Here is a 27,940-nt window from a genome sequence, read left to right on the forward strand (position 1 = left end):
ATAGTCATTTGGTAGGGACTGCATTGTAGTAGAAGCTAAATTAGACACATTCAGTAACCTGGACTATTACACATTTGGTCAGCTGATCTATTTTTGCAGTACTAAAAGTTAATTTATTTATTTTGTAGTTTTAAGTTCTTTCCCGTACTATTTTCAGAGCTGCACACCGGGGGGGGGAGGGGCCTGTTCCAAATAAGGAGTGGGTTCGGTGACGTCACGGGAGCCAGCGCCCCACACAAGTTGGAACACGCGCTCGGCCGCCGAGAGTCGGAGCCGCGGCAGTTAGTGCGAACATGGCGATGATCCGCGGAGCTGTCACCAGCCTACAGGGGAAAACTACCACTGTCACGGCCGTAGTCCGTCTCTGAAAGTCACCTTCCTATCACCTGCGACTGCTGAGGCTCGTCTGGGCTTCTTTTTTCTGCGTTTCAGCCACTTCTGTCACTTGTGGGACCCGCCGTAGAAAAGGGGCGGTTGCGCGGAGTTGACAGCTAACGGTTACCGGGCTGAGCTAACAGTTACCTGGACTGTCAAACCAGAAAGTAGGCACCGACCCCTCTAGCTAGCTTTAGCTGTAGCCTTAGCTGTTCGGGTTAACTCACCTGGCTACGAGAGTTATTAGTAATAACACAACATGACCGCCTGAACTGTTGCTGCGTGTTAGTGTGACTGGTCTACGGCGGCGCTACCAACGCTGCCAGTTTAGCCGTGTTTTCTGCGTCATATGTTGTTTCTGTGAAGCGTTAGCCACATCACGTTAAGGCAATGTCAGACAACCAGAGCTGGAACTCCTCCGGTTCCGACGAAGATTTAGAGCCGAGAGAGGAGTGTGGACATCCCGTTGGTATCGGAGAGTTCAGCGGAGTCCTCAGTAAGGTACAGTAGTTAACTCTGAATTTCCATTTCCAAGTTTATACACCCAGTATTACACCGATAATCGAGACTGGAGCTACGTGTAAAACTGTAATACCTGTTTAACGTTATTTAACCACTGTCATATGCTACACAAGTGTCAGGTGAGAACACATGACTAACGTTTGCGCAGTGCCGTTACCAATGTAAATACCTGGGGCAGCTGTATTTTTGCCCACGGAGTAGTATATACTGCTGATATTGGCGTTTTCCTGCCAAAACTGGTAAAGTCTTTTTTGCTGATCTTGTGCCTGATGAGCTAAACTGTTAGGTTAAAGTTGACTTTTATAGAGGAAATGGTTTTATCGGATATAGGTTGTATAGAAATATCCTTTTACTACCAGTTTGATAGTTGCACAAGTAAGCAACTCTTACATGGCACAGTGTAAACAACGACCCTGCAGGCTGTTCACATCCTGTTCTGTTTCTTGGTAAACAGACAGTTAAGTCCACTAGGTCTTGGTAACCTATTTTGCCATATGCTAATGCTCACTTGTGCAAGATGTTGTTTTGGGCAAACTGACCACAGTTTTAATTAGTTAAGCTGCTGGCAAGCTCATGTGGTATTAATCTTACTGTACACTGGTTCTCTGTAAACAGATTGCATGCTGACCTGCTAACCAAGCATATCGTGAGATTAAGCAGATCCACAGAATAGCTCACCTGCCCAATCATCCTAAGCCCTATACATGTAATAAGCCATAAAATCTCACATGCTCTAACTTAGGCAAGCATCTGATTAAAGTTCCCAGAAAAATGGAAGACACTTTCCAGTCTAATAATACAGCGTTACTCATTCGATTCTGTGGTGATTTCTTTTTCAGTGGACAAACTACATTCATGGCTGGCAGGACCGTTGGGTGGTGCTGAAAAACAACACACTCAGCTACTACAAGTCTCAGAATGAAACCGAGTATGGCTGTCGAGGTTCCCTATGCCTCAGCAAAGCTGTTATTACTGTGAGTGCTGTTGAGATTCTTCCCTGTAACTGACCGTTTTGTTTTTTTTTTTTCACATTTGTGCAATACTGGCCATTTTGAAACATCTTACAAGAATGAACACGCTTGTTTATGTAAGACGGCTACATTTCCTAAGAGAAATATCAGTCCCACTATCAATGCCATCAACCACTAAACCATTTTGTTTTATTATGGCACACAACTACCTCCTGTTTAGAAAATGCCAAACATTCCAGGTGGAGTTCATGAAAACTACAATGAAGAAATGTTCAGCATTACTTATTAATGGACTAGGAGTTCACTGAATTTCACCTTCGGCTGCCTTTTATCCACATTTTAGCTTCTGGTAGAAAAAACATTTTAGCTTTACAGTACATGTTGTATTTGGTCGACTTGCCTTTGGAAATAACTTTTGCAGTTGACGTTTCGTCAAAGTGAAATCTCACAGGAACTTTAACACCGTTTCCTATGACTCCCAATTGTTGTGGTACTGGATGAACTTTTTTAATGTAAAATTCTTTTCAATACATTGCCAAAATGAACATGAGCAGTTCAAGTTGGGAGGAAATACAAAGCACATTGATAATCATTTCTGGGTGTACTTCCACAGCCCTTGTATCACCCTACTCTACCTTACAGCCTATATCAAATACCAAAAGCTGCGTGATGGGCTGACTCATATATCAGGCATCCAACATATGTTTATCTTAAATTTATGAAGGAAAGACTCCACTCTCCCCACGGACCTATGTGCAAGCCAATTGCTTGAGTCATTGTTGACAGCTCTAATCAGATGAGAAACGTTACCCTGGACTTTCTCAAACTCTTAGTTGAACTGCAGGTGATAACCTATTTTTACAAAGAGCTCATGATTAGAACCAAAGTTGTGCTGGAGGGTAACTGTCATGTGACTGCTGTCATTTCAAAACAACATGCTATGTGGAAACACTTTACTGGAAACTACAGCATGGGACTAAGACTGGGCAATATGGGCAGAAACATTATGGTGATATTTACGTTTTCATCTTGATTGATATTGAAAATGGTAATAATACCATTAATGAGCATCTTTGTTAGACCTTTAAAGAACACACTACGTGTAATGGAGAGTGTCAGTGAATGTAAACACATATACAGGAAAATGTTTCATTTAAATTTCAAGATGTATATTCAGTTTGAATCCTCTACAAAGGTCTGACATGGGTTTAAACACTCATTTCTTTTTGAATCAGTAACTTCATGCTCTCCAAAACCAACATGGTGAAACACAGCCCTAAACAGTTTGGAGCATATGGTATCTTGCAGGAGAGGCTCTCATGCTTGTCTGATTTTTAATAATAATATCCGGGCTCAGAGATTCAAAAGAGCTGTCACCCTTTGCTGCACAAAGAGAATATAGATGCAAACATATCAACAGTGTTTAATGCTGGATATTCACACTGTTCCGCCTTTCATCATGAAGACTGTAGCTCAGTCTGTGTGTCTTTCCAAACAGTAATAAGGGAAATGAATAAGTTACTGTTTCCAGACAGCATGAAGCACACTTTGCTTTTAGCTGTATTTGTTCAGCTTTATCCATTCCCTGCCTATATAAATATTAACCTCCATGTGGTGTTCTACTGTAGTCATTTCAATAGAAATATGCCGCAGAAGTTTGCTCTGTAAATAACAGTTATAGTTTGCTATTACACCTGCCTGATGAAAGTCAAGCTGACAAAGGCTTACAGTTAAATGTCTGTAGCTATGTTGTGTTTTGGGAATCACTAAGTTAAGGTTTTACTTTTAGCATTATTGTATGTGTCCCCCCCCCCCTCCACCCCCAGTATGCATTAGCTCCAGATTTAGCTCCCTCTATTGAGGCCTGTTATCGACCACATTAAAATGATGTCTTTTTCTTCTTCTGTTTCACATCTGACAAAGGCAAAAGGGAGTATAGTCCTTGGTCGAACTGACCCACAAGCCAGATTTTAGGTTAAAAATCAACAACTATTTAATATACTAAATAGTGGTAGCAAAGGACAACCATCAAACTGTGTGTTACTGCTTTAGATGGCTTCACATGGACTACACTGTCCTACGGGTTCTGGGTTCATCTGACTGTAAGTTTATTTGTTGGTACTAATGTGGGTTTGCAGCTACAAAGTCTGTTGACCATTATTGCCATTTTTAGATCCATGGTCAGTTAGTACGTACGCACTGGCCTAGTTGTGATTTCTTGTCTCAGTGGAGTTGAGAAGTAGTACAGACTGGGTCTGTAGTAGTCTTGAGTTCTATCTCATCCATCACAGGGAACCTCTGGAGGAGGGAGTAAAGGTCAGATGAAGGTTGAACAGACTGTTGTCAGTGACATCAGGCATTGTGGAAGTTGTCTTAACACAGGAAATGAGACTCTTCCTCATAGCATGTTTTTTCCTCTAATGTTGGGGTCATGAGGAGGCTCAAAAAACGCATGCCCAGTCTATATGCATGTTTCAGGGGCAGATTGTTGCTCTCACTGTCACTCTGACCACTGAGTCAATGTTTCCTCCACCAGGGCCACAGGGATCCCGTTTTGGCGTCCAGAGTCTACAGAAAGATATTCCTGGCACCAGGCCTTAAGAGTAATGTTGAAGGAACAGGATACTGTATTTGTCTGAATCTCCTCTTCAGAGCATAATTATGACGTATAGACCTTCACAAATAAGTAATGATACTGGATTAGCTACATTTGCAGCATTCACATTGGTTTCAGTCTCTCTATTTTTTTGTAGATCCTAAGAAAACAAAATCACAAGCGTTTTTTAAGGAGAGCTCAGACTCATTGAGTCCTGACTGTGACTGAAGACACGTACACCAGCTCAAAAGAGCTTGAAGGGAGAGGACAGAAGGGGGTCTTTTTGAAGCTTCATAGGAAGTTTATGTCTGAAGAGAACAGAGACACAATCAAGCTGTTTGTGTCATCATTGTCATTCATAATAGTTACTACACTAAATGTTTGGGGTTTCTAGTAGTAAATGAGTTCATAAAATGTTGTTTTCCTTTCCTATTGTCTCATTCTCCTCCCTAACATGCTCTATTATACAACCATACAGTTGAAAACCATCCAAAACAAACAAGATACACAAACATGAGTGCCTGAAATCAAAGACTGACACTGAGGACGGGATTGTGCGATATAATTATGGTTGAGCTGCCCCCACAAAAATTAGGTAATGACAGACGCGAGAAGAAAGGCACAAAATCCTCAGCAGCAAAAACACTTAAGGATAACAACACAATCCCCTGAACTAATAAAAGACTGACTATGCTGTGGTTTGTCTACACTGCTGTCTTAATAGACAAGACTCATATTTGTGTCATTCCCACTGATTGTGTAGTAGTTATTTTGTTATTCACATACTCTGCTCCTTCAGCATCACGTGGACACCACAGGAGTGCCTTTCTCATAGGACCCAGGCAGAAATCTGCTGCTAAGATGACCTTCCAGTCGTTGCCAAGGAATCCTGTGTTAATTCTTTACACAATTCATTCACACATGTAATGAAAATTCATCAGAATTTAACATAGCCAATTTTGCAGCTAATTTATTCAGTGATTTGAGACTCTACTTGGAAACTAGTAAGTGTGATGCTGCGTGTAAAGTGAAGGAGGCCGTTTTTCTGTTGCATAAGGCTTGTTTCCTTCCTTGTTTTGCTTCGCCTTATCTAAGTTTGCCACTAGCGTTGATCATATCCACGTGCTGCTGGTGACTTTTAAATTGCAAAGTTTTCAGCATTCAGACTCATGTTGTGAATTATAGACACTGAGCATCTGGTGTTGGCCTCAGCACCTTCCAGGTGACAGCCAATATAACCAGGTCACACTCCTCCAATGAAACCTCTTTAAATAGCCCCATAGTGGGCATTTATTACTCTGCCAACTCATTAAGCTGTTTTCAGTAGTGGTTTGGGCTCAGGCTGTCTTTGGGCACATGCAGTCTCTGGTTGATACTGGATTGCGAGCTTGCAAATTTTAATAATCATATTTGCTTGTTTGTCTCTGTGAATGTTAATCATTTATAGATTAGATGGAGTCGGTAGACAGGAATAATCAAAATCGTATAATACTTGTCTTCACAATATTGTATTGATTCACCAACCATGAATTAATTAAATTGAATTAATTAAATACTACAGTTTTTATTTTCAGTCACTAATTCTTCCTCCGTTAAATGAACAACTGTAGTAGTTGGCTCCTGGCCCTACAGAGTAAATGTTTGCACTTACTGTGCATTACAGATATACTGTAAACTGTGCATTACAGATATACTGTAAACTGTGCATTACAGATATACTGTATACTGTGCATTACAGATATACTGTAAACTGTGCATTACAGATATACTGTAAACTGTGCATTACAGATATACTGTATACTGTGCATTACAGATATACTGTAAACTGTGCATTACAGATACACTGTATACTGTGCATTACAGATACACTGTATACTGTGCATTACAGATATACTGTAAACTGTGCATTACAGATACACTGTATACTGTGCATTACAGATATACTGTAAACTGTGCATTACAGATACACTGTATACTGTGCATTACAGATACACTGTATACTGTGCATTACAGATACACTGTATACTGTGCATTACAGATACACTGTATACTGTGCATTACAGATACACTGTATACTGTGCATTACAGATATACTGTAAACTGTGCATTACAGATATACTGTAAACTGTGCATTACAGATACACTGTAAACTGTGCATTACAGATACACTGTAAACTGTGCATTACAGATACACTGTATACTGTGCATTACAGATATACTGTATACAGATATAGATGCCATATGTGTGTATTGTATTGTGGCCAATAGTCGAATACTAGTCTTTTCTCAGTGTTTTCAATTCTTAGTGCATCTCTAGCTGTGTCCTCGACTACACTTCAGCAGGCCAGAGTCTCACTCGTATATCAGCCTTTTCTTTTACTGCCATTCGACCTTGACTGTGATTTAGCCTCACTACAGAGGTGTCCTTTTCCAAATGCATCAGACATTCTTAAATACTACACAGGTAAACATGTTCGCTGTGACATGCACACACACTGTCTGTGATTGCTGACCATGCCAGCAGAGCAGTTTTACAGCACTGACAGTACACTAGAGGGCTATTAGGATTATACTCCATCCTGCAAGTTGCCTTAAAAGGCCAGTTATCTGTGACTTGTCCTCCTATGGGATACTGTGAAAATGGAGGCTGCCGTGCTGCTGGTACACTTTATGTCAGAAAGGCCTACACTGAAGATATGCAATGCACTCCACTGTCACTGTTGCGGGTTGTAATGTTTCCAGTTATTAAAACAAACTCAAGAAGAGTTTGTCGCCCACTATGATATGCGCAGAACAGTTTGCTTTTTCAGTGTCATTTTAATAGCTATTTGCATGGAACACCACCTCTCACATATGCTTCTCTCTGCAATTCCTGAGAATGAAAGATACAAATTTGATTTTCCTGTTGCTATTAAAAGAAGCATGCAAGCTAGGAAATGTATAAGAGCATTATCATGGTTATCAAGCCAGCTGGCCTTGTTTCACAGAATCCTCCAATATCTGATGGGAGAAGATTGTCATGACTGTGTGTAAAGGATAAATAGGAGTAACTGTGTAACCTAACTAACCCAACTTTTTCTCCTTTTTATGTGTGTGCTTTTGTTTAGCCTCATGAGTTCGATGAGTGCCGGCTCGACATAAGTGTAAACGACAGTGTGTGGTACCTAAGAGCACAGGACCCAGAGCATAGACATCAGTGGATTGACTCCATTGAGCTGCACAGGGTAAGTCGTATATACTTCTGACACAGCAGATAAGTCCTTGTCACATTTGCCACAAATAAATATCATCTAATACAACGTTGGATTTGTGAATGTGTGTGTTTCTATCAGAGTATCAGAGAGGGGAGGAGAGAGAGGGGCGGAGTCCAGGGAACAATAATCATCCCTCCACCACTGGTGCGTTTGTTGGCGAGAGCTTCACTTGTCTTTGGCACAGTACACTGTAGCAGCAAATGTCTGTATTTGTGTTAACCTTTCCACCTGTTGTTAACTTAGTCCATAAAAGCATTTACTACATGCACACATGTATAGAACTAATTTGCTGTGTGGATAGATAGATTACAGATAGTTCCCTATAGATATATGACTCATGTAAAGGCTTTTAACACAGGGCCATGCTTAGCTGAAAGTTATCTCAACCCTTACACATCCCTTAACATTTGACTGAGGGTTAGCATTATCCCTTTTCACAGACGGATATTAAACACACAGGTAACTTTGAAGTAATACTTGGTAAAATGGCTGTGTGAAAAACATCTGAAAATACATCCAGTGTAAATGATTTTTCTGGAAACACCCCAGAAAAGTTTTAAGGTTAACCTGTCCTGGAAGAGAGTCAGCTACCCCTGGACTAACATCAGGACTTTCTTGTTGTTTGCCTAAAATATCAGTACAATGTGAATTTACACAGGGTTCAGCCTTTGTAACCATTGTGTTCACTCATTGTGAAGGTCAAAGGAAGCAGGCTGCAGTCTCTACTGTTGACCACTGAGTAGAAGACAGTGGAGGCAGGGAAGACCTACAAAGTATCTGTGGTCATGTATAAACACTAACCAACCATCAGACCATCATTTACATGTGTAAATGATGGTCTGAGTAGTTGCTGAAAAGAATCTATCTGGTATTGGTAACAAATGTGCATGTTTTAGTGTCTAAATGTGGGGCGGACATAATTCAGAGTGTAGACTTGAGAAGGCAACAACCACACCATCTGCAAAAACACATGCTGATCCTTTAGTTTGGGAAATCCCCCCTCTCTCCCTCCTCACTTACTCAAACAGCACCAGGGAGCCCACATGACTCAAGCAAAGCAGGAGGTAGTCAGTGTTGTGCACACACACATACACACACACACACACACACACACACGCACCAACACACCCACACACCCACCCACCCAGCTATCATCCCATCCACAATGAGTCATCACTGAAAACTCTTCTTCTTAGAAGGTTCTGCTTCCCCTTCTAAGCCACATTACTCACAGTGCTGAGCAGCCCCACGTCTCCAGGGAGACACAACACACCAGAGCTAACACGCTGGTTTTCCTGTTGTGAGAACATGAAACATCTAAATATGAAAACAACACTTGTTTCTAGGATACTGTCTTTATTAAAGGACGTTCTAAAAGTGCAGGGATTCCAGTAATCTTACAGCATCTTTTACTCAAGTCAGATTCGCTTCAGGGCGGCTTTTTATCAGCACCAGGCTGTATGTCTTTCATTTTCAAAGGTCTAGTGTGTGTGCAACTGGACATACTAGAACAGTAGCAGAGTATTAGTCCTGCTGTATGCAGCTTACAAACATTTGCATATGTGTGAGGATTATACTTAACAGTTAGGATTACTGACAGGAAATCCAGCAGCTGATAGATGTTGCATTTACTCTTGTTTTATTTTGTATTTTCAGATTTTTATCTAAAAGTGCAGCTAAGCCCGTGCTTGCTTGGGGTTTTTCTGTCATCAACAGATTAGTCAGCCCAGGTAGACAGTGCTATCTGTCAGTGTTGTAGCAGTATGTCGGCTAAAGGGCAGGCAGCAGTGACAAAGCCATGTGAACACACAGCGGAGTTACTTCTGGTCGTTGACCGGCAGTTACCCCAGCCTCTCAGAGACACCCCTCACGTGTGTTTGCATTCATGCCCTCTTGTGGCTGAAACCAGAAGTGTCAGTTACATGGACACACACCTGCGGTTCTGTTTTCTACCAGTGTCTGACAACCCTCTGCCTCGACTGTCACCAGCCATCTATTTTGAGGGGGAGGCTGTTATGTAAGAGGAACGGGGAACCATTCAAGTTTACAGGAAGTCAGCTCAGGTTTCACTCATGTTGCCATGGACACTGAATCTGTGTCAGCTTGTGCTTTTGTTTATATCACCATGTCCTGTCAAAACCTTTCGCCGCAGCACTGAAGCACAGTAATTGTAGTTATTTGTAGTTTCTACCTTGTGTAACAGAAAGGGTTTCTTTTATTAGATCATTTTAATTCAACATTGAGGTAATATTTGAAAGAAAAAAATAAATTGCACAGGACTGACAGGTGTGAACGTGGTCCATTGCAAACATTTCTAATAACTGCCTGATGTGGATGAAACAAAGCTGAAGGTGCCATTTGACAACAAAAGTCGAACCGCGATGACTCAGTCACTGCTGAGTTATGGCTCTTTTTAATTTACAGTCCAACTTCTTCTCATGCTTCTGTTTTGATTAAATCTTTGGTTCAAATGAATAATTCGATTTTGAAAGCATCACTCACTTGTTTCTTTGCTGCCGTGTCTGTTTTTCCTTTCTGTTTTTTGACAGGCTGATTCTGGATATGGGTCAGAGTCCAGTCTGCGCAGACATGGCTCCATGCTGTCTCTCACATCAGCCACCAGCGGCTACTCTGCCACCTCCACATCCTCCTTCAAGGTGAGTTTGCTGGTTAGTGTTTACTGGAGCTGAGGAGGTCGCTGGCTGCAGTTTGTGGACGCACAAGTCATTGTATCAGAATACGCACACAGGAATGTTTGCATTGTGTTTGTGGAAAATATAGTAAACTGAACTTACTCATTCTGTTGCTTTTTTGTTTCTTTAGAAGGGTCACAGCCTGAGGGAGAAGCTTGCAGAGATGGAGACCTTCAGAGATATCTTGTGCAGGCAGGTGGACACGCTTCAGAAATACTTTGACAGCTGTGCAGATGCTGTGTCCAAGGATGAGCTGCAGAGAGACAAAAGTGAGAACCACAGTCACTTACACTCCATTTAACCAACTCTTGTTTTGTGTTTTTTGCTTTTCAGTTTTGAGGTCTGTACTTTACAGTAGGAAGAAATAACTAAGACACTGATATTTCTTTGCTGAGTCTTGTAAGGAGTGTGTGTGAGTGTGAGTGTGAGTGTTGTGACTCAGAGAGCAGTTATTCCACAGCCCCCCTCGGTGTCACCCCGTCTTGGCTGGCTGAATGTTTGATCATAGCGGCCTGTGCTACAGCACCCCCGACGACCTCGGTGAATGAAACCCTGCTTTTGTTCTTCTTACCTCCCTCTCTCCACTCCTCTCTCTGCTCTGAAGATAAAACCAGACCATTGTCATGTTGTCCAGCACAGCAGAGTTCTGTCAGTCTGATGGTGCACTGTGCTCTAGCTTGAGCTGTGAATGGGCCACAAGGCCTTACTCTGTCCTGGAACCCTGGATGACTTTCAGTAGAGAAGCCTTGTGTGTGGCAACTACCTGGCTGTTGTTTTCTGTTTGCAGCTCTTCTCTAAATCGTTCTCACTGTTTTTTCAGTTGTGGAGGATGATGAAGATGACTTCCCCAGCACCAGGACAGATGGAGAGTTTCTGCACAACAACAATGGCAGCAAAGAAAAATGTGAGTAACTCACTGACAAGAAAATAAACACAAGGTTTGTTAAGGACTTAAATCAATATATGCACCATGTGTCACTGGCTCATACAGACTTGCTCCTTTTGCTCTGTGCTGTTTTTCTGCAGTGTTCCAGTCCTTGAGTCCCAAGGGAATCAATGGCATCGACTTTAAGGGGGAAGCCATCACATTCAAGGCGACCACAGCCGGGATCCTCGCCACTCTGTCCCACTGCATTGACCTCATGGTGAAGAGAGAGGACAGCTGGCAAAAGAGACTGGACAAGGTGTGGAACATCTACTAGCCTGAAAGAGAAGCACTACATTTTTGTTTGTCTCAGTGGCAGAGAAGTGGGAGAAGCAGCAAAATGATGAGAATTTGATACTGTACTTACTGTATGTTTCTAACTTCTCTGTACATTTGTGCCTCTTAATGCTGGAATTGTGTCCAGGAGATGGAGAAGAGGCGAAGAATAGAGGAAAACTATAAATCAGCCCTCAGTGAGTTGAAGAAGAAGTCTCACTTTGGAGGTCCAGATTATGAGGTGAAGTCATTCACACATTCTTCCGTAATACTGTAAGAATTTTGGGTTGGTAAGAGCTTTCTGAAATAAAATCCCCTTCCCTCTTTATCTGCAGGAGGGTCCAAACAGCCTCATCAACGAGGATGAGTTTTTTGATGCAGTTGAAGCTGCTCTCGACAGGCAGGACAAAATAGAAGAACAGGTGAGCAGAAGAGCAGATACGTATTTACTTCGTGAATAATATGTGCAGGGTCGATGTTAAATGTCTAAAAGCAAAAGGTGAAGGTGATAAAACGAGGGAATCAAAGTCATTTTGGCATAAATGATAAAAACACCTGTTTGTTTGTGTCCAGACTCATACTGAGAAGACGAGGACACAGAGATCCAGCCCCGTTCCCTCAGGAGACATCTACTCCACCATCAGCTCTCACAGATTTTCAGAAAAGGTTCTCAAACTCTTGACTCCTTCAAACTCTTGACAGCCCACTTCCATCATTCCACCTGCTTTTCTCTCCATTCCTTCTTTTACTCTTCTTCCATTTTTACATCCCACATGCTTTTGTGTAACTGTTTTCATTTTCTGACAATCACCCCTGGGTGCTCATGTTCCCTGTAGCCTCATAGTCAGTCCCCCCCATGCTCTAAAAGTCACGGCCCCTGCTCACGATGTCCACAGATTGTGGTCTTAGCCAACCACCTTTCCTCTGAGTTTCACCTGTAACTGAACATGAGCCCCTCTACATGTGTGTGACATAATAATTGTAAATGTTTATGTGCTACCAGCTCTGTGGTGTAACATACTGTAAAAATGTAACCACAGCCTGTTTGGTTTAAGCTTTGTGTCAGCCTTTGTGTACATTTTGGCTGTGATTAGTTTCAGTTTCTCTACAAACATCATTTAGTCCTGGTTTTCTCAGTATTGTTAGACTAAAGTCAGCCCGTCTTTGTGTGTGTCTGCAGTCTGTACCAGCTGTTTTGTTGCTGCTGTAGTGATTTGTAGTTCTCTTACATTGTTACTGTCAGACGCCTGTAATTAGCCTCACTTTTGTCTGTAGAAAGGTTGTCAGCAACACCAGGGTTAGTGATAGTGTTGATGAAATTAACCCTGGTGCCTCAGAGGAGCTGCACTGTATATAATGTGCATTAGGCTATTAAGGCTTTTTCAAGGTGCCCTTATATAATCGGCATCGTCGCCTCTTTCTGTCCCTGGTCGTGTGTTACAGGTGGAGGAGATGGTGCAAAATCACATGACCTACTCCCTGCAGGATGTTGGTGGAGATGCCAACTGGCAGCTGGTTGTAGAAGAGGGTGAAATGAAGGTGAGCATATTAAACGTGTCATTCAGATTTCTGAAATAGTTGTGAAGTAAATGTAACTGTTGTTAAAATAAATTATCTATTATCTTACACATACAAGATTTATACAAGTACTTCAACAGAAAAAATGTAAATAACACTGGGTTTGTGCACAGGTGTACAGAAGAGAGGTGGAGGAAAACGGGATTGTTTTGGACCCGCTGAAGGCCACACACTCAGTGAGGGGGGTGACTGGTCACGAAGTCTGCCACTACTTTTGGGACACCACCTACCGCAACGACTGGGAGAGTAGGTCTCAACTCTGCAGCAGTTTTTAGACAATTTACTGTTGAAATACCACAAACTCCTGATTGTAAACCTCCCTGCTTCCTCAGCCACCATCGAAAACTTCAATGTTGTGGAGACGTTATCGGAAAATGCAGCAATTGTCTATCAGTTGCACAAGGTGAGAATTACACGCTCTTATAGAAAATCAGCCCACTGGAAAGAATTTGTGTTTTACTCACCTGAAAGGACAAATTGTTTTCACAGCGGGTGTGGCCTGCGTCTCAGAGGGACGTGCTCTACCTGTCTTCCATGAGGAAGATCCTGGCCAGCAATGAGAATGACCCCGACACCTGGCTGGTGTGTAATTTCTCTGTGGATCATGACGACGCACAGGTGAGCTCTGACACCATGAACATCGACACAACAACAAATGGAAACTGCAGCTTTTCCAGCGTTTCTTTGTGATCTCGCTGTTTTCTAAGATTCCATGTCCTGTCACTTCCCACAGCCGACCAACAAGTGTGTCCGTGCCAAAATCAACATCGCCATGATCTGTCAGACCCTGGTCAGCCCACCAGAGGGCAATAAAGAAATCAGCAGAGACAACATCCTGTGTAAAATCACCTATGTCGCCAATGGTACGTTTCCACATGGGCTTTAAGCTTTAGTTGATGTTAATGTTGAGGGTGTTTGTGGGTCACTGAATTTAGTTTCTTCTGAATCTGAGAATGTATTTAAAAATCTTAAATTTGCTGCTCACATTGTGTGTGGAAGCCTGTTGTCTCATGATGAGGGTTAAAAGCAAAAGCCTAAATAATTTCATTATTTTTGTAAGTTAATCCAGCAGCCATGTCCAATTCCCGAATCCTGCAGAAAGCCTGATGATTAAACTGACTAGACCACTGGTGCTGTCAGGAGATATGAATGAGTTTAAAAAAAAAACATTAAGTCCTCATCCGTGGGCAGCGTGTCAGCAAACACCTGCAAGACAGATGGTTAAAAACAACAGTGTCTAAATAAAGACTGTTTACCTTGTAAAGAGAAATGACATGCTGATCAGTGAAGTGAGTATCCTGTTTGTGTGTGTAGTGAACCCTGGAGGCTGGGCTCCTGCCTCTGTGCTCAGGGCCGTGGCTAAGAGAGAGTATCCTAAGTTCCTCAAGCGCTTCACCTCCTACGTCCAGGAAAAGACTGCTGGCAAACCCATCTTATTCTAAAGCTCACAGGTAACAAAACGGTTTGCATCAGATTTGATGATTTCATGTATCAGCTGTGAGTCTTTGCTAAATGTCAATGTGAAGGTCTTTTATCTTTCCCAGGGCTGACACACAGAACTTCCCATGAAGCTTTGAGGACACATTCTGCAAAATAACAAGGTTCTGCTGCCTGCAACAGTTCTTAACTACAACCTGATTGTAATGGCGCCCTCTGGTGGTTCCATGGGAGTGTCATCTAGAAGAACTTTCTTAGATTAAAAAAAAAACAACTGGCAGTGATCATTTATCGTAATCATTTCAATAGCAGCTTTTAGTTATTGTTTCCCCTTCACTAGTTAAATTAGTCAAATACATTTGTGGTATTCAGGTTTGTGAACTTTTCCTGTGACCCCCTCACAGCAGAAGGTGTAGCTGTCACTTCCCTTCCTCATAAACTTCCTTGCAGCTGCTGCGTTAGCCTCCCTACAGGTCCCATTTTCCATGCTCATATAAATGACTGACAAAAGTGTAGCCAACTTGTCAGTTTGTCTCTGTTCGACATATAATATATAGATACTCTATAAGGCTTTTGTAAAAATAAAGATCTTCACTAATAGGTTTAGTTCCTATTTCGTGTTGATCTTCTGCATTTTTCCCAGCTCTTTTTAAGCTGCTAACATTAGCTAGAAAAACACATCGACTCATGTGAGAAGATTATCATTTATATAAAGTCCAGAGGGCTGTCATCAAACCGTGACCCCTATGATTTAAGACACGATCTTTTTGACACCACCTCTAATGAAAACACCTTTCTGGTGCCGATGGAGGAACAAGTCGAGAAGAGCTTTTCATATTTAATGTACAAAAGAGAGTTTATGTACATCGTTTGTTTTGCTTTAATATTTGTGTCATTGTTAAAAAGCTGTAGTGTCATTGTACACTGTATTTTGAATGTTAGTAAGAATTGTAAATAGCATCATCATCATTTCTCTAAAGGCCTTAGCGTTACAGGAAAGTCTGGCTCCAGATGATAACGGCCGCTGTTAGTTCACCATTAAAATGACTAGTGAAGTGCCTCATAGGTCTAGAGTTCAGCAAGGATCAGCTCTGAGCACTTGAGTTGGTTTTTATAGGAACAGTGCATTTTTGATGTATTTTATCGAAGTAAAATCTCAAATCTGGACTAACTGCTTGTTTTACAGTTGAGACGGGCTAAAATGGAATTATTCTAATACTCAACAAGCTTTCATTACCTTAATCTTCTTCCAGACTTTACGTTTCAAATTAAAGACTCGGTACATTTCCCTCGTGTGGATAGCACAAAATGTTTTTAGTCATACCTGTGATGGATTTGTAGCTATTTTACCAGTCCACGAGCTTAGAGCTGAAGTCGTGGGTGTGACAGTGAAGCCAGATGACTCTCGGCCTCACTGCTAAATGGAAAGATGCCAGGCTGAAGCTCTTTCACCTCAAGCAGATATTTCTAACACAGGTTGTTAAAGTACAGGTAATTAGAAATGCATTTTTGTAAATATTTAATACTAATGTTGTGGGATCAACTTACAAATGTACTGTGACAACATGGCACTTCTGCCCTGTTCTTAAAGTGAAATAAATAAGTTCATCCTCCAGTTTTCCACGTTTGGAGCCATTTGTTCACGTTATGAAAAGACAAATGAGACATTATTGAGAGGGAGCTTGTTATTTATTTTTTAAATAAAATACTGTACAATCTTAACATTGATAGCACTGAATTAAATATTCTAATCAGGCTCAACTCCTCTAAGACACTGTATGTAAGGCCACTTCTGAGCTTGACTGCTTTCTAGAAAGAATGCAGCATCAGTCAGTGATGCCTTAAATCAGTCCGTAAATCCTTCGACAGCTGTGTACATACTTACCTACCATAACAGTTTAATTTATATGGCTTCGATTTTGCTGTTTGTCCCATGAATCTAATCACAAAGCAACAGTTTATAAACTCAAACCTCTAATGGCAGGTGCTGTTTCTTCCTGGAACCAAGAATTCATAACAGCCAGTCATTCTGCAGTTCACAGTAGCACCGTAATGTCCAGAGAGCATCCTACAACACTGTTATAGTGCAACATACATTCACGCAGGAAGTTGGCATTTTACAGTCTAACTTAAACTTTTAACTACAGTGCTGTTTTTAGCGTTTGGCAAGTGCAAAGATCTTTTCCTCAGAGAAAAACAATGTCACAGCTGTCTGAAGAGCTCACGTCATGTGTTTTCCCCACTGGAATTTATCCAGAAGCTGTGTCCTTCCCTGTATAACAGGAAAGGCTTCTGAGGCACGGGATACTCGTTCAAGACTTTGTGCTCATCCTGATTCACAGCTGTCTGAGGATCAGTGCCAGCATCAATAAAGGCCTTTCCCAGACTCTACTCCAACATTAAGATGCAAACAAATGACACAAATACGTAACCACAACACGATGTCGGTCATGCAACACACAAAGCAAGCACATATTGGCTGTGGTCTTCAGCATGGGTCTGATTATTAGCATATTAGTCTCAGGGGATTCTCAGTTCTCACAGTGAAGTTTTCTGCTGCTATCCTTAGCTCCCGGTCACAGCGGGCTTCGACACGTTACTTCACGCAGCTGTCTCAGATTTAGATGAAGTGGTTTCTGACAGGTTTGTTTTAGATCTAGGAGCGAGTAACAGAACAAAGTCAGCACTGACTGGGAAAACTACAACTCCTCCTAAACAAAAAGAAAGAGCAAGTAAAACCCAACCTGTTGTGGATCATGTGGCTCTTGACGAGGTGTCCCGCAGCTAGAGCAGCCATCAGGGAGAGCTCCCCCGCCAGGACGGTGCCACAAACCACACGAGCCAGCTGACGGGCGTTTTCACCGGGGCAGCTGGGACTGGTACCTTGCACACCAAGCATCTGAAGAAAACAAAAGAATTAGCTATTAGAAAAACACATGAGAGCCAGATCAGTGGACAACACACATCAGTAAAGACATTTTCCATGTGTCTGGTTCTCAGGACGGTCTCCTTTATTCTCACATTATGTGATGCTTATGGATTTTTGGAGAGTAAAATCAAACAAAGTTCCCTGAGAGAAAATATTTTTCTGAATTCTTCTCATGTACTTCAGTTGATTTATAAAGTGGGACCTGAACACTGTCACAGTTAACTTCAGACTTCAACCTGAAAAATAAAGATAAAATGAGAATGATGGTACCTGCAGACAGGCCTGCTGCGGCGGCAGGTTGGTGCCTCCCCCTACTGTGCCCAGCTCTATGGAGGGCATAGTGCAGCTGACGTACAGGTCCTCCCCTAACGGACCAGCAGCCTCCATTTGAGTGATGCAGTTGGAGCTTCCAACTGTCTGAGCCGGATCCTGAAACACAACATAAAACGGGTTCGACCTTCTTCCTCAGCCACACAGAAAAACAGAGCTGTAATGAAAAGCTCTAGGAAGGTGAGCAGCCCGTTACCTGTCCACAGGCGATGTAGATGGCAGCTAAGACGTTGGCAGCGTGAGCGTTGAAGCCGCCGATGCTGCCGGCCATGGCCGAGCCCACCAAGTTCTTGTTGATGTTTACCTCCACCAGAGAAGCAGTACTGGTCTTCAGTACCTACACACACACACACACACACACACACACACACACACACACACACACACACACACACACACACACACGGGTGGTTTTAGTACGGAGACTATGACATCACAAACAACACACAGCAACAACAGAGCCAAGGCTGGTTTCAGCTGGAGAGCAGACAAATCCCAGTGTTGGGAGTGAAAAAAACAAAGCACAAAGTTTGGCTTTACCTCCCGGACCACCTTGGCAGGGATAGTGGCCTCACACACAGCGGACTTTCCCCGGCCCAGAATCCAGTTTATAGCAGCAGATTTCTTGTCAGTACAATAGTTACCACTGACTGACAGAACCTCCATGTCTGGATACTGCAGCTGGAGTCTGTGCAGAGCATGTTCAGTCCCCTGCAGAAAACAGCACACAGACACACATTGTGCAGCACAGTTACAGTAATTTTACTATTAGGGCAGATATGAAACTGCAGAGATCTGGTCGTACCTTTGTCAGCATGTTCATGCCCATGGCATCTCCTGTGTGAGACTGGAAGCGAATGTACAGGTTCCTCCCTGCTAAGCTCACCAACAGCTTTTCCAAACGAGCAAATCTAAAAAAAAAAAAAAAAAATGCAACTACTTATCTCTGAACTGTTTGTTCTAACATGTGACTGTGAATTTATTCCATTAGTTTGTTTTTCCACTGACCTGCTGGTCTGGTCAAAGGACTCTTTGATCAGCCTGAACCCGTCTGAGGACTCGAGCCAGACTTTGACCTCTGCAGCCCTGCACGCTGAGGGCAGCCTCACCACAGGGCCCCTGGTCATACCGTCAGCTAGAATCCTGCTGCGGCAACCTCCGCTCAGCTGGACAGGAAGGATGACAGTCAGCACTGACACCCTAACACACAGCCAACAGCTACAGACAGATATTCCTCACTTACAGAGAGTGCCCTGCATCCTCTGTTGGTGCTGGCTACCAGGCAACCCTCTGTGGTTGCCATGGGAACGTAAAACTGCTTGTTGTCCAATAGAAGCGGACCGGCCACTCCTACTGGCACCGGCATGTAGCCGATAACATTCTCACAGCAAGTTCCCATCACCTGAAGGAAACCAACACAATAACAGGCTGAGGAAAAGCCATGCTACAGCTGCAACACACACACACACACACACACACACCTCATCTGTTAAAAAAAGTGAACATTTAACCATAAGCAGAACGACACATTTTACAGATACACATGTTGGAGGTACCTTAGAATAGTCGTAGCCTTTATAGGGCAGGCAATCCAAGGCAGAGGGAACAGAGAGTTTGGGGGATAACAGTTCTCTCCTGATGGCCACGCCTCTCTCTGGAGTCTCGAGCACAGTTTCCAGCTTATAGTTCAAGATGTTACGTGACGTAACGAGATTCATCACCTCTGCGTCGCTGAGGAAGCCGGCACCTCTCTGGAAAGCAACAAGAGCAGCCCAGTGACTTTTTAAACCTTTGAACGAACAAACAGAACTTTAGATACAGCTTCAGCTTTCAGTCTGATCTCACAGCTTACCTGAGGATCTGAGAGGATGGCCAGACACTCCTCCAGCGTTCGAGGCTCTGAATTAGAGTTATACTGAGATACGCAAGGTGTCTGAGCAAAGGACCCCACAGAAAATGAAACACAGGGACCATTTTCCACTGAGGACACTTCAGGCTGAGTCACATCTGTTGCAGAAAAATCAGGCAAAAGACAGCTCAGTGTAAGCATAAGCATTTTTTTTTATTATTATTAGTGAGTATGAATATTATTAATGCACAGAAGGGACAATATATAATAAATATATCTCACCCTCGTCTGCCAACACTGTGCCAGCCTCAGGGGAAAGTTTAGAGTCTGGGGAAGGTGGGCTGGTTACCGGGATACAATTAATGGTTTTCTGGGGTTTTGAGGCTGGAAGGTCCCTGTTGCAGCAGTCCCCTGCCACTCTAGGCTTCTGAGCTGTAGAGGAGCTGAGAATGGGGCTCTTCAGTGAGAGGGAAGACTCTGTCTCTGTCTGCTCAAAGAAGACGTACTTCACAGCCAGCAGCAGGGCTAGACCCAGTGTTATCACCTGCTCCAGGTCCATACTGGTGAGGAGAGACAAAGTCTTGCATCAGTAAGTTACTGCACAAGCATCACTGATATAATAACGTATTTATAGAAAGAGGAGCAAGGTTCTGTATTTATCATTTGCACCTGGTGAGCTTCAGAGACCACATGGTTCCACCAAACTCCAGTCTTTTTGTTACGGGTCCCTCCGTCGTGCGACTGTGACCTGGATGCTCAGCTGCTAGTCGAGTGTGGGCATGAACCAAGGCCAGACCCAGAGACTGAAAGGTAAAAGCAAACAATAATATTTTTTATACATGTCTAGTGTATCAAAGTTAATAAATAAAGTTATTTTTAGCCTGAGTGAAAATGCTTTGTAATCTGTACCATGTTTTCAAATGTACTCTTAACATCTGTACTAACACTGTTGAAGATGTTTTCTCACCATGATGATTTTAACCCTCTGGGTCACAGGATTGGGCTTGTTGTCCTCTTCTTCAGCCAGCACTCGGGCAAAGTGGCTCAGTTGCCAGATAGGACGGCCCTCACGACTTTCCCTGGACAGCTATACACAAATATGCACGAGGACACACACAAATTCACTGTGAGGTGCAGGAACTCACAATCGTGTCCTGTCAATCTAGAAATGACCCAAATGTTACTCAGTTCTTACCTCCAGGACCAGAGAGACACATGCAGGGAAAAAAGTCATGAAGACGAAGTAATTGGCCAAGACAGACATACAGCCAAAACAACACATGATCTCTAACTGGGGGACACCTGGAAAACACAAGAGAGCAGGACAGATTTCAATTTTCACTGAATTTACCATAACTGTTGACTATGTAATATACAGAACACAGCTGTGAATGTGTTGTGAATACTAGTATTCCTCACCTGACATGGTGCCAATACCAATGACCAGACACTCAACCAAAGCATCCAGGGTGAAGGTGGGGCCCAGGATTGCCATGCCCTGGGAGATGTTCTCCCTCACCTCCTCCTATAGACAAGAAAGGCCACAGCACTAGTCAGTGAGACCTGTGTTCTTTTTCAAATATGAATAAGCTGATATTAGACCATATGCAGTTGATAGAGTACAGACGTGATATTACCTGAGAGTTTGAGCTGAGGGCAAATTTGGCCAAAGTGCAGGCTTTGGACAGGTCAATAAGCAGCAGAAAGAAGGGCAACGCTTCACTGGAAGGAAAAAGAATAAAATAACCATCAGTCTGTTCGTTCACCGCAGTCATTTTAGAGAGCTTTTCACTGTTACCACTGGATCAGATGAATCATGATTACTCTAATAGGATGCATGGCCTTTTGTTTAGCACCATACTTCTTGACATCCCTCATGTTTTTGGATGTGCTGTGCATTTTACCTGAGCCTCTAATTTCTAAGTGCAGCCAAGACTTATAAATCATTACCACAGTGTGTTAAATCCAGTATTAAATGGGTAGTGGTGTTAAAAAGCCCCTTTGAACATTTCTTAAATCATTCTGCATCTTTTTGGTGATGCAGAATAGATGCAGAATAGCGTAGCCTAATACTTTCTGAATGATACGTACTCAGGTAAAGTGACAATCTCAAACACTCTAAACACAGACAACTCTAAAAGCTTCATGATGACTTGTAACCTTGCAAATAAACACCCTAGAAGGCATTGGGAGCTGGGGTATAACTTATTTAACATTTTAAGATGTATGTAACACTTACTTCAGACCTGTCAGTTCTTTCCCAAAGAAGTGGATGACCACTGTACTGAAAACAAAGCTGGAAAATACCGTAAATAATCCTGCAATACCTGTAGGAAGAGAAAAAAAAAAAAACTGTTTAAAATTCAGTGTGCATCATTTTAATTGCAAATGTTGTTGACATATGAAGCAGCGCATTTCAGTTCAGCGCTGAATATGTGAGAACTTCTACATCTCATCACACTGACCCAGTATATATTTAGATCCCAGCTGTCGGAGGTTCTTGAACTGGAAATATATGTAAATGATGGCCATGCAGCGTGTTACTGTTAGGATGATTATGTCACTGCTGTGGATCTTCTGTAAGAAAACAAGGACAGGCATGGCTTCTTATCACTAGACTCCAACTGAGTAATATTTCTCCTCGCTTATGACTGGGATAACCTGCCAGAGCCACACAAGCCTCCTTTCAGGCTGACTCACCTCCTCTGCTTTGGGACACTCATTCCAGCTGCACATCTGGCTGCTGGCTGACAGGCTGTTCATGGATACGAAGCAGACGGTGAGGGCGAGGGTGCCCACTATGACCTCCCATGGGTGGGAGGCCACCAGCAGGCCATGGAGCCTAAACAGACGTGCCAACATGGTCTCAGGATACCCTTTTAAGGTCTCACCTGTATGAAAAGATGATCATGAGAAACCTTAATAATGTAATAGACATGACTAAACCTATTTTTGAAATTATATGTATTCAAAGATGTAACGTGGCATAATCATCTCAAGTACTCCGAACAGCGAGACGTTTATTCCTCCATCTAGACGCTTCTCGGTCACTTAAAACCTCAAAATTACCAACCAAGAGAGAAAATGAGTCTGATTGTGATGAAGGGTACGTGTCCACAAACTTAGCCTTTTCTAGCTAACAACCTACGGTGACGTGAAATGTTGTAGCTCAGAACTTGCGGTGTTGCGTTTAACAGCTAATACAGGCAGGTAACATTTGCGTTTAAAACGTCAGGTGTGACTCGTAGGTTTACACCGACAGCAGCTGTTATTGTTGTTAGCAAAATTAGCTTAATTTAATGACATTGGCTACCGTTAGCATTAGCATTAGCACTATCACACCCGGCCTCATTACACACTAAGTAACCAAGAACAAATTGGACCTCGGTGGGATTACACCGATAGAGAAACGGTCTGTTAACAAAATATTAAACCGACGTACTTCCAAAGGTGAGTTTCACCGAGGTCAGAGAGTCATTTCCATGATTATAAGGCCAAAGCCACGTCTTTAGCTGCTAACACTTCATCCTTGCGTAGCTTTAAAAAAAAAAAAAAAAAATGGCGTTCTGAAATTCTTGACGTCATAACGTACATTTACGTTCAGGCGTGGTGACGCAGAGGTGCAGGCTGTAGAAAATAGGATTATATTTATTTTTTCAGTTTTTGTTATGTATCTGACCAAATACAAGTGTTTTATATATTATGTAATTATATTAGCTATTAAAGTGACATTAAACCAAAACACTAGAGGGTGTGTTTAAGTTTTCTCTCATATACAATGATACAGAAACCTGAATATATAACCTGAACATAAAGTAGGGCTGCTGTGCAAACGTTTTAATCACCTAAGATCCATCACAACACCGTCAGGAAGGCGTCTGACTGGTCCTAAATTTAATTTGCAGCAGGACAATAAGCTCAAACAGAGTCGTGCTCAGAAATAATGAAAACAAGGAGTTCACTAGCAGAAGATCTGCCCCTCACACAACCCTGATCTCAACATCATGGAATCAGTCTAGGATTACACACAGGGCAAAAAAAAAAAACACTGAGCCTACATTCACAGCAGAACTGTGGGAGGTTCTTCTGATTTCAGTGCTTAAAACTATTGCGCTGTGCTTTTTATAACATACTATAATATAATAAAAATCAAAATATAAAAGATTGGATTAGACAAAAAAAAAAAAAAAAAAAAAAGATATGACATACTTTATTGTCCACTGAGACACAACCCATCCAGGGCTTGACATCCATGCATAACAGAGCATTCATCTCCAGACAGATTATACATTGAAATACATAAAACATAAAAAAAGGTGAGTGCTCATAAAATAATGTATTAATATAATATAATATAAATATAATATTATATTATATTATATTATAATATAATATAATATAATATAATATAATATAATATAATATAATATAATATAATATAATATAATATAATATAATATAATATAATATAATATAATATATGGGTATTAACAAACATAGTATTTAGGATTTTTTCTGCATCATTTATACAACCTGTGAAATAGATTAGGTCCAAGATTAGGATGATGATGCCTGTGGTGAATATAGAGCTTCAGATAAGTAGTTTAAAATAATCTGCAAGTGGTGAACGTGTCGCTGCGGGCCATGCCTATTTTTGCTTGTTCATTGCCAGCTAATGTGGTCTGGCACAGAGTCTGTGCTGCACATGTGGTTTGGAATAGGTTTAAAATCATGAATTCACAGTATGAATGAACAGTGTGCACTGTGTGTATTCGCGCTCCTACCAACACCCTCCAGGTGTTAAACCTCATATTTCACCTTCATCTGCATCAAACGCAAAAACAAACAAACAAACACATTTTACTTGTATGTGTGTGAATCTTTCTATGTGCCAACCACCAGAAATTAGTTCTGCGTCGAAACATGATTTGTAAAGACACCAGAAAGAGACTTTTTGTTGAGTTGTTGATGTTGCTGAAACACAATGACTCCATTGTGGCTTCAGTGCGGACGGTCGAGCCAGCAAAACCCTGTGGTTATGAAGCCCGGGTCAGTTTTCATCTCTCCGTCGTCGTTTGTATCACTCTTTGATTCCAAAATGCTTCTCGGTTTGGTTTTTAATCAGACCCTGAGCTTCTCCTTTCTCTGTCAATGTCAGATTTCGGGTTGTTTTCAATACAAACAATTGTGGTTAGACCAACTGGAACTGGTTTAGGGACACAATGAAGAGGTGTTCCTCAGCCTTCAGTCTCACCTGACTGCCCCTCACCTGTTGGATATACTACCTGTTGGCCACTTCCACAAAAAAAAAACAAAAAACAAATGCTGCTGCTCTGCAAAAGTGGGAAACCTGTGTTTCACTCTGAATCATAGTTTCCGTCGACCCTTTATCCAGCTCAGTGACTGCAGCCACATGTCCACTATTAGCAACATCCATGTAGGGATCTGTGTAATGTGCGCACAGAGCCTGCACTGTATTTGCGCTCTCTGGTCACTTTTACAGTATGTAACATGTTGTTTCTTCAAACTGCAGGATAAACAACATTTTGCAGCTCTCATCTGCTTACAGCAGAACAGTTATCTGCTTTCGAGCTCCTCCTTTCGTCTTTCCGGGTTGCTCCATAGAGCGACGGGCTGCCCTCAGAGACAAAACGCATCTTCCTGTGTTTGTTCGTGTTTGTTTCCACTGGACATAGCAAATTCAGCCTTGACATGGGTTTAACGTAAAGACGCGTCGAGTTGATTGCAGTGCGTAAAAAGTGGAATGGCACCGACGCAGAAGACAAAGGCGCCGCTAATTGTTTTTTCTGAAATTGGTAAGTTGCTGTTATCTCCATGAGCAACTAAGGACAAAAGCAGATCTAGAAGATCTGAACATTTCTACAACTTTTAGAGCGCGACTGATCAGAGCAGGTTGCAAGGTGCTCGGCAGCCTGACGCCTGCGTGCGGAGCAAGGTGAGTGTGTATTAAATCACTATGCGTTAGTCAGATCCCCATCGCTCTCTCACTTGTTGCTGTGCTTCCTCTCGTCACAGAATGAGAATAAGATGTTCATTACTGAAACCAAACAAAAAGCGGCTCGTTCTTTCACTGCTGATCGTGTGTGTCCTGCTGCTCGTCAGGGTGAGGTTCATCTCTGAGCCCGTGGCTCCTCTCGCAGTCTTCCCCAGTGTGATCCAGGGGTTCCACAAGTACGATATTAACTGCTCGGCCATATACGACCTGGACCCGGTGGAGGTGGGTAAATCTATGATCATCAGGAGGAACCAGGTCGTGGAGGACATGGATAAAAGTCTGATCAACCTCACCTCCACCTGCCCACTTTTCACCAAGTACAGAGGCTATGGCGACGTGTGCGTGTCAGAGGAAGAGGAAAACTTCCCTCTTGCTTATTCTCTGGTTGTGCATAAATCTTCATGGATGGTAGAGAGACTCATCAGGGCTCTGTACTCGCCTAGTAACATCTACTGTATTCACTATGACCAGAAGTCTTCCGCTGACTTCGTCTTAGCCATGGAGGGTTTGGCCCGCTGCCTGCCCAACGTCTTCATCGCCTCCAAGAGAGAGTCGGTCATTTACGCGAGTGTCAGTCGATTAAACGCGGATCTGAACTGTCTGTCCGACCTTCTGGGGTCAGCGGTCAAGTGGAAATATGTCATCAATCTCTGTGGCCAGGATTTCCCCCTCAGGTCCAACATCGAGCTGGTGTCAGAACTGAAGAAGTTAAATGGTGCCAATATGCTGGAGACCAGCCGACCCAGTGAGCGCAAGAAGGAGAGGTTCACCTTCCACTACCAGCTGGAAAACGTCAGCTTTGAATATGAAAAGCTGCCAAAGAAAACGAATCAGAAAAAGTCCCCACCGCCACACGGGATCGAGGTGTTCACCGGGAGCGCATATTTCGTCTTGTCTCGGGACTTTGTTGCGCACTTGGACTCCTCGGCTGTGGTTAAAGACTTTCTGAGCTGGTCAGCGGACACTTACTCCCCTGATGAACACTTCTGGGCCACGCTGGTGCGTGTGCCCGGCGTGCCCGGGGAGGTGTCCAGATCCCAGCCTGACATCACCGACCTGATGAGCAGGACCCGGCTGGTGAAGTGGCATTACCTGGAGAACAACCTCTACCCGCCTTGCACAGGGGGACACATCCGCAGCGTCTGCATTTACGGTGCAGCAGAAATGCGCTGGTTACTCAGCTATGGCCACTGGTTCGCTAATAAGGTGGACACCAAAGTGGACCCCATCCTCATTCAGTGCCTGGAGGAGAAACTGGAGGAAAAACGAAAGCTCTTCCAATCACAGCTCTCAACCTGTCCTAAGGGTTAACAGCAGCTGGCACCTTTAGGTGACCAATTCATTAAGAACTTATTTTCAACAGTCTTTTTTTATTTTTCTAATCACCAAACCTTTAATTGTTCCAGGTCATGTGTGAGGATTTGTTACTTCTCTTTCTGGTTTCATTTGATAGTACACAGATTTCTTTTAAAAATATATATTTTTTTAACTAATAGTCAAACAAAATAAGGCATCAGGCGTTTTAAAATAAACACTAAAATAAATGACAGATTGAATCGATGATGGAAATCATTGCTAGTTGCACCTGTATACTATTTGGATTCAATCTCACTAAAGCTTGTGATCAGGTTTGAGCCATTTTTTTATCTTCTTAAAGAATCAATTGACTTTAAATTACTCAAGGACTCAGTCTCTCTTCTCTGGTGGTGTGCATCTATGCAGACAGTTTTAATTGTATTTGGATTTGAGATACAATCAGCCTGTATTATTCTTTTAGATTACTTTAAGTCAGTGAAGGTGAAAGGGTTTCATTTTGTAGTGCTAATCACAATTACACCATCAGCAACTTTCCAGAAACAATATCTGACACTCAGGAAAACCCAGACTTGTCACTGTGAGCGGTTTCTCTACAGAAGTTCATGCCATTTCCTTACTCAAAGAGAAAATAAGTTAAATGAGACGTTAATGATGGGGAACAGGAATGTAATGAGTGGGTATGTTAGAGATCCAACCTGCCCTCACCTGGTTATACGTTTACACTTCACCTGATGTATGGAATCATTTTAATGAGTCCTCTGAGCAGGGAATAAATCTGTCCCTATAAATACATTTGGACCACTTGTGTATTTGCATTAAATATTAGGTTTACTGGTTGTGCTATTTATAAAAGGTGTGGTTTCACACTTGAC

General features: G+C 42.4%; 3 protein-coding genes across 5 annotated transcripts; 2 read left to right on the plus strand and 1 right to left on the minus strand.

Moving 5' to 3' along the window:
- The first annotated feature begins 253 nt into the window (after positions 1–253).
- Positions 254–14,905, plus strand: cert1b (ceramide transporter 1b). 3 transcript variants are annotated; one of them, XM_026296588.2, is made up of 18 exons: positions 254–876; positions 1,737–1,871; positions 7,572–7,688; positions 7,797–7,862; positions 10,268–10,375; positions 10,542–10,680; positions 11,232–11,315; positions 11,438–11,595; positions 11,761–11,853; positions 11,948–12,034; positions 12,186–12,278; positions 13,056–13,151; positions 13,304–13,436; positions 13,523–13,593; positions 13,680–13,808; positions 13,924–14,053; positions 14,505–14,641; positions 14,717–14,905. In XM_026296588.2, the coding sequence occupies exons 1-17, from the start codon at positions 766–768 to the stop codon at positions 14,630–14,632; spliced, it is 1,878 nt and encodes a 625-aa protein (XP_026152373.1). In that variant the 5' UTR covers positions 254–765; the 3' UTR covers positions 14,633–14,641; positions 14,717–14,905. The 3 variants fall into 3 exon arrangements, with proteins under 3 accessions (XP_026152373.1, XP_026152374.1, XP_026152375.1); XM_026296589.2 differs by having other exon boundaries at positions 14,736–14,905; XM_026296590.2 differs by lacking the exon at positions 7,797–7,862.
- A 608-nt stretch (positions 14,906–15,513) lies between these two features.
- On the minus strand, positions 15,514–23,289 carry LOC113124132 (3-hydroxy-3-methylglutaryl-coenzyme A reductase-like). The gene is made up of 20 exons (XM_026296587.2): positions 23,178–23,289; positions 22,436–22,626; positions 22,201–22,312; positions 21,975–22,062; positions 21,373–21,457; positions 21,155–21,260; positions 20,931–21,037; positions 20,703–20,822; positions 20,405–20,538; positions 20,018–20,295; positions 19,739–19,893; positions 19,443–19,637; positions 19,130–19,288; positions 18,895–19,052; positions 18,692–18,797; positions 18,427–18,597; positions 18,083–18,223; positions 17,827–17,985; positions 17,372–17,526; positions 15,514–17,283 (listed from the first exon to the last, which is right to left on the minus strand). Exons 2-20 carry the CDS (start codon positions 22,595–22,597, stop codon positions 17,229–17,231), a joined length of 2,646 nt encoding a protein of 881 aa, XP_026152372.1. The 5' UTR covers positions 22,598–22,626; positions 23,178–23,289; the 3' UTR covers positions 15,514–17,228.
- A 1,932-nt stretch (positions 23,290–25,221) lies between these two features.
- On the plus strand, positions 25,222–27,875 carry LOC113124971 (beta-1,3-galactosyl-O-glycosyl-glycoprotein beta-1,6-N-acetylglucosaminyltransferase 4-like). The gene is made up of 2 exons (XM_026298185.2): positions 25,222–25,691; positions 25,772–27,875. The coding sequence occupies exon 2, from the start codon at positions 25,773–25,775 to the stop codon at positions 27,060–27,062; it is 1,290 nt and encodes a 429-aa protein (XP_026153970.1). The 5' UTR covers positions 25,222–25,691; position 25,772; the 3' UTR covers positions 27,063–27,875.
- The last annotated feature ends 65 nt before the right edge of the window (positions 27,876–27,940 follow it).

The sequence above is a fragment of the Mastacembelus armatus genome, chromosome 12 (genome assembly GCF_900324485.2).
Source record: "Mastacembelus armatus chromosome 12, fMasArm1.2, whole genome shotgun sequence".
Classification (NCBI taxonomy): Eukaryota; Metazoa; Chordata; class Actinopteri; order Synbranchiformes; family Mastacembelidae; genus Mastacembelus; species Mastacembelus armatus.

Coding starts and splice junctions, on each gene's coding strand:
- cert1b (XM_026296588.2), top strand. CDS start 766: ATGTCAGACAACCAGAGCTGGAACTCCTCCGGTTCCGACGAAGATTTA. Junction 7,863..10,267: donor TAATCATCCCTCCACCACTG/GTGCGTTTGTTG, acceptor GTTTTTTGACAG/GCTGATTCTGGATATGGGTC. Junction 11,596..11,760: donor GGCAAAAGAGACTGGACAAG/GTGTGGAACATC, acceptor AATTGTGTCCAG/GAGATGGAGAAGAGGCGAAG.
- LOC113124132 (XM_026296587.2), bottom strand. CDS start 22,597: ATGTTGGCACGTCTGTTTAGGCTCCATGGCCTGCTGGTGGCCTCCCAC. Junction 20,296..20,404: donor TGGTCTCTGAAGCTCACCAG/GTGCAAATGATA, acceptor TCTCCTCACCAG/TATGGACCTGGAGCAGGTGA. Junction 18,798..18,894: donor TCCTTTGACCAGACCAGCAG/GTCAGTGGAAAA, acceptor TTTTTTTTTTAG/ATTTGCTCGTTTGGAAAAGC.
- LOC113124971 (XM_026298185.2), top strand. CDS start 25,773: ATGAGAATAAGATGTTCATTACTGAAACCAAACAAAAAGCGGCTCGTT.